This window comes from Lampetra planeri, chromosome 3 (assembly GCF_965212315.1).
Source record: "Lampetra planeri chromosome 3, kcLamPlan1.2.h2, whole genome shotgun sequence".
Classification (NCBI taxonomy): Eukaryota; Metazoa; Chordata; class Hyperoartia; order Petromyzontiformes; family Petromyzontidae; genus Lampetra; species Lampetra planeri.
The window spans coordinates 14,082,661-14,096,330 of record NC_136109.1 but is presented as its reverse complement, the minus strand read 5'-3'; the positions used below and the strand labels follow the sequence as shown (position 1 = coordinate 14,096,330).

At 42.5% G+C, this 13,670-nt stretch overlaps 1 protein-coding gene across 1 annotated transcript in view; it reads right to left on the bottom strand.

The window, feature by feature from the left end:
- The window catches only part of LOC144738443 (synaptic vesicle glycoprotein 2C-like), a 92,984-nt gene that overhangs the window by 52,792 nt on the left and 26,522 nt on the right, over positions 1–13,670 (bottom strand). The window contains exons 3-6 of the mRNA XM_078621487.1: positions 9,791–9,971; positions 4,961–5,112; positions 2,165–2,298; positions 418–507 (exon numbers count right to left, since the gene is read on the bottom strand). Of these exons, the coding sequence (XP_078477613.1) occupies positions 418–507; positions 2,165–2,298; positions 4,961–5,112; positions 9,791–9,971 (557 nt within the window). The remainder of the gene's footprint in view (positions 1–417; positions 508–2,164; positions 2,299–4,960; positions 5,113–9,790; positions 9,972–13,670) is intronic.

Sequence of the window (13,670 nt, the reverse complement as noted above, 5' to 3'; positions counted from 1 at the left end):
AGTGAATATTTTTATTGACTTTATTTTCATAAAGTGAATATTTTTTATTCACTTTATTTTCATAAAGTGAATATTTTGTATTCACTTTATTTTCATTTAGATTTTTATTACTTTATTGTTATAACTTTTTCTATCTACGTGACTTTACCGAAAGACCCAAAGAATACAATGATTATTACCAACGTTTTCATATTTTGAACCTGTCTATGCCATGTGTTTCAATTAAACTCTATATCCCTAGTATCTACTTCCTTAATTCAGATAACCCTGCAGATACTGTTAGTTTTTTTAATAATCAATTCTAACAGTTTTTCAAGAGCCAAGAACACAGCGGGAACATCAAAGGGAAAGATAAACAACATGTAACAAATAACAGGCCAGATATAATGCAATAGATACTGTTGGTTTTAAACTTACGGTGAACACTTTCTCCGGATGTCCACGTGCCTTCATGTTGGTGTCATGCACTCGCTTCAGAATCATCCATGCTTCATCGTGCTTGCCCATCTGCGTGTCACCGCACAACACAATTCGCACGATTGTGCGCAATCCTCACACGTATTTATAGAAGATGCCCTTATTACGTCGACAGAACACCTTATAGCCAAGCGAGCGCGGCCATTTGTTTCCCTTGATTGACCGGTATTGCTTGAGGCTGGCTTGCCTCGTATTGGCATTTTATTCGTGAGTAGCACGTGTCCCGGGGCAGGCTCACAAACTGAGTAGCCAGCTTCCACATTGCGCCATTCCTGTGATCAAACCATTCCCGTGAAGAGATATTTTTCCCGCGCTGCTGTTGTTTCTGATCGTAGCTCACCGCCTGTGAGATGTCTGCTTTGTTCAGAAGCACAAGCGCATTTAGTCCCGAGTTAAATTGCCCTTTCCCATTGAGATGGAGAAAAAGGGTATGGGGCTGGTTTCACTGCCGTGGGTGTAGTCCTGTGACAATGGGCACGTTTAGAAAACTATGCAAGGGGGTGGAGGGGGTCCTGAATATTAAAACTTTTTAAAATAGGGGCCTTACATGAATTAAAAAAACGAATTCAACACATTTGCTCTGGTAAATATCTAAAAATTACCACTTTTAACCCTGCTTCCCTTGGATCCACCACTGCATGTGTGATACTGCTGAGGTTATTAGCATTGCAGTGTGTTTTAATACTGCTTTTATGCAAAATGTTGGGTTACCACATCGTTTGCTTGGTTACTCAAGGATGTTGCTATTGTGCAATTGTTAACACACTGGACTTTAAATACAGATGTCCCCCATACGGTTTAATCTCTGGCGTTGTCATTAAAGCAATGGGCACGTTTATTGCACTTCTGTTCACCCAGCAGCTGACTGGGTACAACCACAGTTCGTTGATCGGCCGGTCGAATTTGGGGGGGGGGGTGAATTTGTAAGTACTCTCGCCTCTCCCAAAATCTCTGGCCAGCATGGAAGAGTTGGCCAAGAATACCCTATAAATGGTCTCTATAGAACTCCCTGGTAGTGGAGAATTGTAAGGCTACACCTTTACACTACTCAGCTTTCATATAGCTTGCTTATTTTATCTGACAGGACAGCTCACTGAGCAGCATCTCTATGGGGTCAATGTTCATTGTGTGCTGTGGCCCCCATCCCTTGTTGCCTCCGAGCATGCAGTGGGGACATGTGCAAGCCTCGACTCACTTGTTACAATATAAAATAAAAAAATAAAACAATGCACTGCTGAATGAAGGCCCTTCCCATGCCCTGTCTGTCACGATTAGCATTTGTCTAAAGATGTATCAGGTTGAGAACAGCCTCAACCCTTCTGTGGAAAGTTCTCTGTGTTTTGTGCAGGTTGTGTTTGCTATCTTCAGTCGGCTTCCACCGTGTGCTGGGTGCTGATTAAAAATGCTCTTATTTAAACTCAATGATATTCTGGGTAATATTTCTTAATCCTCTGTATGCATTTGTTTACATTTAATGCTATAAGTCTGGAATTCTGCCACTAGGCTAACTGGCTGCATAGTGTGCTTCACGTGGCATTGAATATCCGTAGAATATATTATTACAATAATAATCTTTATTTTTATTACCGGATTGATTTTTGGCTAAAAATACAAGTAAATCGTGAGCTGAGAAGGCGAGAATCAGCATCGTGGAAAGGACCGGTGAGGCTTGCGGTTGTGTCTCTACCTCCAGCAGGTGACGTGGGCTCTCGGGCATGAAGGTCAGACACACGATGGAGGCGACTGCTGGGAGCGCACACACGATCACAAAAACTCGCCAGCTGTGGAACTGATAAGCGGAGCCCATGCCGAAGCTCCAGCCTGCACCCCAAGCGAGCACACACAAGACAAACCCAGCAGCGGGCTTGCAAACATCCTGCAGGGCTTCAAGTCTTCATGCTGTGATTTGGCAAATATTTTTGTTTTATAAAACTGTTTACAAGCTAAGCTTTGCTGCAACATCCCGTCCTCTGCACTCGAAAATCTCTGCTGTCCCTCTCTGTGCCTCCTTCACCCTGTACCCAATCACGCTTTCCTTCATTTGCCCGTTTTGCTCCCCTTCACTGGATCAAACTCCCGCTGCACATAAAACAATCACCTTTACGAACCACCTTCCACTCCTTCCTTAAAACAACCCCCCATCTCTTCTCCCGAGCTCATCTTACTGCTACTCCCTGCCCTCGCAACCCCAGCTTAAGACCAGGCAAACCCCAACCCCTTCCTGCCTGTCCTCCCAACTTTCACGGCAACTACACCACCACTTTTAATAACCCCACACTTTATCTCAACCAGCCTCATCTAATGTACCGTTTCATATAATTGCTGTAAAGTGCCTCGGGTTAAGGTGCTATATAAATCTAGCTAGGATATTATGGCTCCTCAATGGTGGTGAATAGCTCTATTCTCTAATGTGGGGCCATATTCTGCTCATGAGACTCAATAAAAAGGGTGAATCGATTAAACATCGATGTATAAGCTCACGATACACACATTTAATCACATGTACAACGATTGATGCTCATATCTCCACTGCGGCCATTAAGGGGCACTGCCATTTATCATAATTTTAAAGAGAACACATTATCTTATCTTACAGCAATTATAAAATTGTACTTAACGTGATAGTGGTTGAGATAAACAGCGATGTTATTAAAAGTGGTGGTGCAGTTATGGCGACAGGAGAAGAGGCAGGAGCGGTTAAGGAGGTGTTGAGGTGGGGCTGGATTGGGAGGACCAGTGGGATGGGCTCCGAAGAGGAGTTGGGTTTTTTTTAAAGAAGAGAAGCAGGTTAGTGAAGATGACTGAATCGGATCGTGATCCTGAATTGCAAAAAAAAATCGTGGATCTGCCACTGTGGTGAACTGTTCCACCCCTAGAATTCAAGATCAGTCTCGAGATATTTTGTTACGAAACAAAAAATATGCAATGAGGATATTTTCATACAGAAGATGAATAATGAATCATACATTATTACATTTCAGCAATTCATTATCAGTTAAAATATACACTGTTTAAAATGCATACGCAGCCAAAACCAGTTTGCTTATATATGATTATAAAACAGGAGGGGGTGAAAAGTGTATGCTGTTGCATGTCGACTCCGTTGAATAAATTATCAGGATGGGGAACAATATTTTACATTCTCTAGTTTTCCCTTTACATAAACAGAATAGCTCATTTTACCCACAATGATGTGGGCAGGTGGCGTCTCGAATCAGAACATTCTAGCATGAATTGAGTTCCCCTCATATTCAGCTCTGATGATAATCAAGCTGCCAACACAAGTGATCATATTTCAGATAAACAAACCGAGTGGCATTCGCATCCAGTTAACCCTGTAGTGTAGATCACCACAGCCTCAAAAAATATTTACGTATATGTCATTCATTGTCCATGAACCAGTATGAAGTTAAAAATATGTTTTAATTATTATTGTAGAGGAATCTAAATTCCCATTGCAGTAAGTGAACACATGTCGTCAGCACGTTAAAGCGAGGCCACCTAGTGTCCTATAATCTTGGCTGCAGCATCTCTTTTACTGCAACGTGAATTTAAGATAACATTATTAATTTACAGCCCTTTGTCAATCCACTGCTGGATGAATGCTTCTCCACACCGAATAGGGCTCGGGGCTTGTTTAATCACAACTTGAGTTTCACCTGCTGTAAATAAATATATTGTCACCCAAAAGCAGTCAAATTTCCTTTACTGTTGTTATAGCAATCCCAAGGCCAAGTTTTTTTTCTCCATTTTTTATTTGTGCATTTTGTGAGGATTTCTGCTGTAATTACAATGATCACTTGTACCTATTTAACACGCACTCCATTTTATGTTATGAGCTGTTTACGTGTTATTGAATGACGTGGTCCTCTTGAAAAGCTGTCAATTTTATTTTGCTAATCACTTTCTTCAATAAAATAAAAGGCTGCCTCAGCAATCACACTTAATTCATAGGTGCAGAGTATGTCTATATGAAAAAACATGTTTTTACATGTGCTTGAAATGGAGACATTTCTAAATGTTTTCTGTCACACCCATGCATAATGATGCCACATTCATACCTTTGAAATCTACTGATTTTGACGAGTCAGTATTAAATCCACGCAACACCACTCGAATAGTAATTGCTAGGGGTGTAACAATCCGTCATTTTAATGATTAATATTGACTTTTTAAGCTCAAAATTTATTGAATCGTGCATGTAAAAAGTCATGTTTTTATTAGGTTCATTGACTCCTGCAAACACCAGAGGCCACGATATTCACCACAAAAAAAATTGAAATTCTTGACTCAAGCCCGGAACAATTCCCTGAATTGTCAACAGAGTAAATCGTTACACTCCCGGTGGGTTCAAAATATCATGTACAGGCACACGGGAGCAACGCGACGCAAACCCCTGAATGCATATGACAGAAAACGGTTGCATGAGCAAAGGAGGCACGTGCTTGCTTGTGGCATATGGTGGTCATGTGGAAGGCCTCACCGTAGTGAGGGATGATGGCCCAGGCCATAGCAGAGGCATAGATTCCCCCAAACATCCACGTCATGCACAGCCAGCTCAGATGTTCCCCTCGCTTGTCGTGGGCCAGGAACTCGGCATAATATGAGTATACAATCGGGATGATCCCACCAATCCTGCATCCAGTCACACCGTGCAAAATAGCACATGCATCAGCAATTCCATTCATTCACATGCAGTCAAGCAGGTTAGAGCCTAAAACAATTCAACAAATTTATTTTTATTTTACCAGGTAAGGCCCGCTGAGCAATATAGTTATTTTTCAGAAGCAACCTGGCCACAAATGATAGCTCAACGAAGTGGCTTATCACGTGGAAACTTATAGCAGCCAAATACTCTAAACTCGCGTTTGTAAATGTAGAGGGAAAAACCAGAGGACCCTGAGAAAAATTCACACGACCACGGGGAGAGCATGCAAACTCCAAATATACAGCAGGTGTCAGGGTAAGGATTGAACCCACGAGCTCCCGTATATCAGGCGAGGTAGTTAACATCTCGCCACCGTGGCACCCTATTGAACTCGCGGCCTCTTTCAAACCATCGTTTGTAAAGTTGATACGTAATTACTTGTACTATTTAGTCAAGGGTAAGTTTACAAATTTCGCATATGAATCTCCCATGACATTAATATGAGGGAATGTTTTTACATATGCACTAAATAGTAAGATATTACGTGGTGAGACTGCATTGGCAGTGGTGCACAAATTAACAAGACAACAACACAATCAACAATAACACTGCATTAAAAAGAAAAGAAAAACACATAATAAAAGTATATAATCGGCAACATATTGGACCCTGCCCTTATTTACACTACATAGGCCAGAGGTCTGCGACGAATGGCCATTGCCAGATATGTTGACTATGAAATACTTTTTTATTTTTAAGGAAGGGTTAACAATAAATGTGTTGGGGCTTTTTTGTGTTCAATACCAAAAGTGAATCTGTATCTTGTTGTCCATGCGGAACATGCAGTTATCTGCTATTGCTTACTTTAGAGATCATTAATACGGTGAAGCTAACCTGTGAACCCGCACAGACATCTGTGATCTTATTGCAAATGTTTGGAAATGTGTGCGTAAAAGGAAGACTTAATCTTAATGTAACGGAGTTCACCAAAGTCACTCTGCACCTTGTTTTTGATAGGAGATTCGGATGAGAGACTTGTGATTCGGTCACAATGTTGGGTCAAGATCAGACAAAAAAATGTCCTACACTTGAAAGTTACATAACAGAGCCTATAACTCCAATTTAAACCAGCCACCATTGCACTGTTGACTCAGCATAAACACTGCACTGCAATTGCCATACGGGTAGGGATTTAAATTGCTTGTCATTCAATGTAAATCTATAGCTAGTGAGGGATCTAGCAGGAGGCAGGAAGCAATGGCAATGTGTGCGAGGATCTATGGCATTGGTCATGTTGACCTCTTGACACAATACTTGTTCAGAGTGGCCGTGGCCACGATTCAAATTCAGATGGCCAAGTTCGTGGTCAAAATTGTACAAATTTGAAAAAATGCCCGCAAATTACTGGATTGGAATCTACAGAGCAATCATCGCCCCCTGTGTGCTGCAAAAAAAACTTGGCAGGATCCTCCTAAAAAAAAGTTATAGGATTCCAAGAGGCTTTCTTGGGTAAACAAGTGTGGTGATGATAATAATAAGTAGTGCAGTGCACTATTACTGAGCAATTGCTCCATTCCAAACATATACAAATATAAGAGCGGTCTGAGTATAGTGATGAATTCCTGTTATCCAGGGCTGGCGGACGACATTTGAAAGCAGGGCTGGTGGATTATGCACACATTTCATCAAGTGCCATTTCACGTCTCACCCGATGGACCGCGATCTGACCAGAAGGTGGCAGTAAGGCAAACAGGTTTTGTCAAACGTGCATATTTGTGAGTGTGAACTCGTTCTTTGTGTGGCTTTCCTCTGAGTACTACAGAGAATTAGTCCACAGACTGAATAGTATTATCATGATAAAACAAATTATTTATGAATTATTTGGTGACGCCGCCATTGGCAATGGTTACACACGCCCAATAGAATTGACTAATGTGTTGATTTTTATTATCACATAGAGCTCATTTCATCGTGTGCCGGCTGGCGGCTGAAAGAAAGCTGAGCAGTAACTACTCCTCGCCATGCGTCTATGGATGGTATTGTCCCACCGGTGGCTCATTTGTCTTTGGTAACACCGTTCTGTACTATAATTAACACAAACATTTTGGCATAGAAAACATTTATAAAAACATGAATTTAAATCAAGGCAGTCAAATGTTGGAAATGGCTGTAGACACGTTAGATTGGGTGATTTATTTATTTATTCTAACGAATGCCATTCATTGAGGGGGAGAAAGAACCACCACATGTTATTCCATGGCCTTTCCGTAAATTGCTAAGTTATTGTTATTTCCCCGCACACCGGGCAAGAAATTTTACTGAATGGTAGCCCCAGGTTATTAATGCCCTGTTGTGGCTGTTACTGCCCTCTAGGAGGCGTCTTTGCACGGAGCAGTTGCAATGCGCTCGGTCTCCCAAGACCAATGTCCAGTTATTCACGACTTGGATGATCATTTTTGATTTATGGAGATTATGTCCTTTGAAAAAATATACAGAGGTCAACTTACGTTCGTTGTATCGTTTCTCAATCCGAGGTCAACTTTAATGTTTAAAGATTGGTGCATGAAACGGGTGTAATGTTTTTGTTCTGTGGGCAACTTGCAGTAAAATATCAGTGTATGTGGTACACGCTAGGAATTGCAACGCAAGCTATGGTAAGCCACTTGCAAGTTAAACACGTTCCTGCGGAGGGAGCTGGTAGGAACGTTGGGTTGCTCGGTCAATGGCCAGGGTCAATGGCGGCGTGATGTATTCCGCAAATATGCCCGACTGTGAGGGCGGGCACAAGCCGGCGTGAGTAGGTTAAACGTTGAGTTTTATAAGGGCACCACGGGGTGACCAGCCCCTCCCCACCCTCCCCACCCAGCCCCTCCCCACCCTCCCCTCCCCACCCAGCCCCTCCCTGCACGACGGACGGACACAATAATCCCCTGTGGGCTGGTGTAACCAGAAGGTTCCTACCAGTAATAGCGAATGTATCAGGAAAGCACTGCAGATGTAATCATAGAAATGCCATTATGATGAGTAGGGTATGTATACAAGACCGGAGATAGCATTTCACTGATACAGTCAATAGAGTGGACACCCAGAGATCTTTAATCAAGGGCAATGTATAAAGCCAAACACCTTCGTGGATAATGTGAGGGCAGCGTGTCAACTGTGCAACAGTTACAAGATCTGGAATAATGAAGAAAGTAATGGAGAGGTGTTGTGGCATCAATAACATTGATTGTGATGCATCACTATGACCATTACGTAGTCGCCATTGAATATTTAATCTGCATGAAATTGCGTATTATATACATTTATGACGACGTTGGCAGTTTTGCATTAAAACAGACCAGAATACCATTACTCCCCTCGTCATTAACACTGCCTATACGTTTTATTATTATTTGAGGTATAGTGACTATTATTAACACTTTAAAAACCAACAATAACAATAAAAATAAGAATCTACAGCCCCTTTGTAAATCCACTGCAGGAATGAAGGCCTTCCCATGGTGTATCGGTCAAGGAGCATGTTTTCACCATACTTCGACAAGCTGGACAATGCGCGTTGGTAAAGGGGAATCCCTGGACTGGTTAACATATTCGTCTCCGATGTTGGGCCCGAGTGGGAATTGAACTCGGGCTGCCGCGTTCGTAACACAGTGCACTAACCACTTCTTCACTAATGCTGTGTATGTATACACGTATAAAAATAACACCCACTAAAATCCTCCACGCAGCCATTAACAGATGCTAGTGAGGGATTAGTGTTACTAGCACTATGCACGTCCGCCTTTGTCTCAACAGTGCCGATTTTTTCACATCACACAAGGTACTCATTTAAGGCTGAGTTGACCTAGGGGAGACCAAGGACAGTTTAATAAAATCTCTCACCACTGACATTAGCTGTGGTGTGAATCAAACTCACTTTTACAGGTTCATAGCGGTGGTCCACTGCACCACCGTAAAATGTGACATTCACATTCATATGTTATTAAATTTAACTTTTATTGGAGATTCATTAGAAGCTCAGGAGTCAAGACACTTGCACTGGCACCACTGGAATGCTGTGTTGGCCACCCATTATTAATCAGAGTGCTCAACTGGAGCCAGTGGGCCTTTTCAGCATTGTCACAAATAAATGTCTTTTTTTCATATGAATTTGGCTTCGTCCAGCTCCGAAAATGAAATGTTGCTATTTGATTGGCATGCCATTAAACCAATTTTTTGAGGGACATTAAAAGTTATGCCACAAGCGAGGTTATATAGATTTATTACAGACACTTCAAAGTTATTTCTGAGGTGTCATTTTCTAGGAACTTTCTGGAACACAAAATCAATGCACACCGCCAGCTACGAGAGTTAGAAATATAAATTTCTTGATCTCATGACATGACGCCAAAAGCTAAAATTATTAAAATAAATAAACTGTCCCAGAAGTTACGTAGTTTCCAGCAGTGACTCATGGCTTTAAAAATGATATCCACGCCCATTTGTGTTTGATTATAATTTTTGCAGTTCAAATGTATATACAGTAATGCCTCGGTTTACGTCGGGAATGCGTTCCTGAAAGGTGCAACGACGAATATCGAAACGACGTCAATCAAAGCGATTTACAGGGTAGGTGGAGGCGCGTGTGTGTGCGTTTTCCCGATAGCCAAGTGCACAGCAAACCCAAATCCATCCAGAAAGCGGCAGAAGATGAAGGTGCCGTAGTCCCAGACGAAGGAGGAGAGGAAGGAGAAGAGGCTGTTGACTGTGAGCGCCATGAGCAGGCACTGGCGTCGGCCCTGCTGATCCGCGAGGCCGCCCCACACTATTGAGCCCATCATCATGCCCAGGTACACCAGGGTGCCTGTCAGAGGTAGCACGTGGGTGTACGATATACAACACAACGCAACAACAGCACGGGGGTTATTACTCGATGCTGTCAAGGGTCATGGGAATTAAAAAAACAGAAAATTGTACCCAACACAAATGAAGAGAGAGGACACATCTGAGATGGGTCCATTGGGGACAGCAGCATCAATTTTCACCAAGTGATTGATGCAAGATTAAGATTGGCAGCGGAGTTTGCTGTGGTCGTAGCAACAGAAGGGACAATATGGAGGTATTTTCTGGACGCCCCTTTGATAAGCAAAATCTATAAAGGATTTAGAAGTTACTGTAATCATTGATAGCTTGCAGCTATATTTAGTAAGAGCTACAAACTCCGCCTTCGGTGTTCCAGGCTCAGGTGGATTCATTGATGTTGCAAAGGCAACGCACAATAACACACCAATGTCAGACTCCCATCGGACCAGTTCTCCTGGGAAACTGAATGGACTCCATGTGCCGTGTCCAACAAAAAAAGGCACTGATTAAGATAGCACGCTTGCACTCCAGTCACTTAATAATTCCACCTGCACATGTCACCTGAAACTGGAAACCAAGATTGAATACAGGCGCTGCCACGCAGCTGATATTTGTAATTCTTGTACGTACAGGTAAAAAGGAGGCCACTGGAAGCACATTAAGATCGTTGTAATGTGCTCACTTACAGGTTAAAGTGAGAAGTCTGAATCACGTGACTGAGATTTGTGGCGTTACCTCAGCAATGATTTTGTAGAATTAAATTATCATAAATGAATGGACTACTTTTACAAAACATTTAAACATGCAATCAGTTCTGAACCTTGTCAATTCCCAAGAGCGGTTATAAGCTCGTGGTGTAATTTCCACATTCATATGGCTAGGGACAAGTCTCTCTTTGGGATCACCAATTTTGAATATCCACAAAGTGGTACATCTTGACTTAAAGCTTTCGTGATTGCAGGAATTCATATTCTTTGGGTCTTTCGGTAAAGTCACGTAGACAGGTTCAAAGAAAATTATTATGTTATTTTTTGTTCTTTTCCTTGAACCTATCTACGTGACTTTACCGAAATACCCAAATAATATAAAAATGCGGTACATGTTTTAATTGCCTGAATTAATTAATAGGTTGCTTCAAACGGTGACTGGGATTTGATTTCACAGTTCCACTACGCAGGATCAAACCTTACCTTGAGCAGTAACGTATGAAGACCTAAATCTTGGTTCAGATCGACATGGTTGTGATGTGAATCAACAGTCGTATTCCGCTTGTGTGGAGTTACGAGCTGTACCCAATGATCGTGAGATTAAAAACAAATTCAGCTCACCCCACCTTGGTTATGCTTTTGCAAAGGGTGGGCAGGCAATGCAGCGTAAAATGAGCATGTAGGTGAAATATGAATAAGAAAAAGCACAGACATATGAAAATACAAACTAGAGATATAAAACAAACCCACTGGATACTGCATATTTACGTAAGGTTTTAAAATATGTTTGACTAGGTAATTCACGAAGCCTTTCGAGACAGTATGAGTGAAATATCTTAATTGGTACAGATACAATGTAAGACTGCTGGTTGTGTGGATGTCGTAAGTGGATAGAGTTGCCACCTCTGTGGCACACAAGGTCAGGACATATCATGGGAACAAGAATATCTCACAATTACCGGGAGAGAGAACTGCATGTGCCATTGTCTCGAGTGGTGCCTTGCCAAGTGGTGCATTAAAAAAACGAGACTGTTACCATAATAAGGTGGATAATCCTGAAAACCAGAACAGGTGGTAACTCTCTAAGGTGATGGATCACTGTTGGATGGCTCCCAACCGGCAACGCACACACGCACACACACAAACGCGGATGTAAGACACAAAAAGAGATCCCCAGTTGGGCCACGACTGAGCGAGTGATGTTACCAAACACCAATGTGGAAATGTGGCTCTCTGCAGTGGCTTAGGCAGCACTGCGGGGGTAGGGTTCTGGCAATGTACCACTTGACTCCCCCCCCCCCCCCAACTTGGCAGACTATGAGGTGTACAGCAAGTTCGTTCCCCACCATTAATCAATGTAGAGAGAGAGACAGAACCCCAGTGACCTAATTGTAACAGTACAACCTATGTGTGTTAGGTTGGTGCAGCGATTAACACACTAGGCTGTGCAGTGATTCGCAGAATACGTCATTGCAAACATTGCATAAAATGTACTTAGACTTGTAAATTCCAAAGAGACCGTTAAAAGAATACAACATGGAGACTCCTTGCCTATACATTGCTATGTGTGTGTAACGTGGACTGCTCTTGCACTAGGACATGCACCAAAGGGGATGGTGGGGGATGGTGGGGGAGGTCTTCCCTTGCAATGAATGAGATCCGAGTGGAACGACAGAACGTATACAAGACACACAGCACGGGTGCAGTGAGAGATAAGAGAAATATAGACAGAAATATTACGTATTGAGATGAGGGGAAAAAAGAGAGATGCGGACAAGATTTAGATAACAGAGATTCATTGGCGGTGTACGTTTTAATTTTGCCAGTGTTTTATTACTTGAATTTGAGCTGACATTTGATGCACCCACGTTTTGTTTCCCCTCAGGACTCAGTGGCCCCCTGAGCTGCACGGAGCCCTCAGCTTTTTGCTTGGATTGCTCTCGCCGCCATTGCCACACCCAAGCCTTCACTGCTGTAGCCCCTTTTTGGCCATAATAAATCATTAAATGAGGGCCATAAATACATATCCTGGCCTCCCCATTAATGACCTATATGCTTGGTGCCTGCAGACGGTGTCCTCTCAGAAAAAAAGGTACAATCATTCGTGACATGCATAAAAAAGCACGTAACCTTGACATGCCAATGCCAAGTTCAAAAGTCACCAACCTCAGGTGACCCAATTTCCCGCTCTTATCCAGGATCTTTACGTTCAACTTCAAGGCGCCTTGGTTAAATCAAGGCGTCTGGCGATTCTGCATAATCCAGTCCTTGCCTTTTTTTCAGCCATAACCATTTGCTCAATGGAAGGAAATCAATACGTAACCCTACGCAAAAGTGCACGTATTGTGGTTCGTATTACACTTTCACAGTGTCTCGTTAAAGGTGCATGCATGCTGCCATTGGACATTTCTCTCACTCACCACTTTGTCATCCTCTACCTAGCATCTGTTTAATATGCATACTTTGCTTTCATGAATATTGAGCAAATGGTCACCATCTTGCAAATAACAACACTATTATGACTGCCTGCCTGCTCGGCTAAAATGAAATGGAGCATCGATCATTCCCACATGCGGAGTCTGGCTGTTGATGTCTTCTGGGGCGTCAGTTTCGCACTGCCTCCCCCCTTCACCCCTTGCACATAGGCAGCAGCGCGCTCAATCCAAGCACATCTATTTGCATGTTCTATGAGGACTGCCCATTTTGAGAGCATGGGACATCAATACTTTAAATTAACCATTTCCCGTTCCGATGGCATAAGTGTACCTGTACGTCATCAGTTTTTTTCAAATTCCGTTCCGATGATGTACACGTACTTTATCGGTACGTCTTCAAGCTTGAAGACGCACTGAGGCTCCCACAAGGCCAAGTGGGAGGGCGTGTAGCTCAGTTTGGCATCATCTTTGGTAGAGTGTGGTCATGTCGCGTCAGTTCTCTGCAGTGAGTACAATGTCTTTAAAAACAATGGCGCTATGCCTCTCTAAATAAAATTA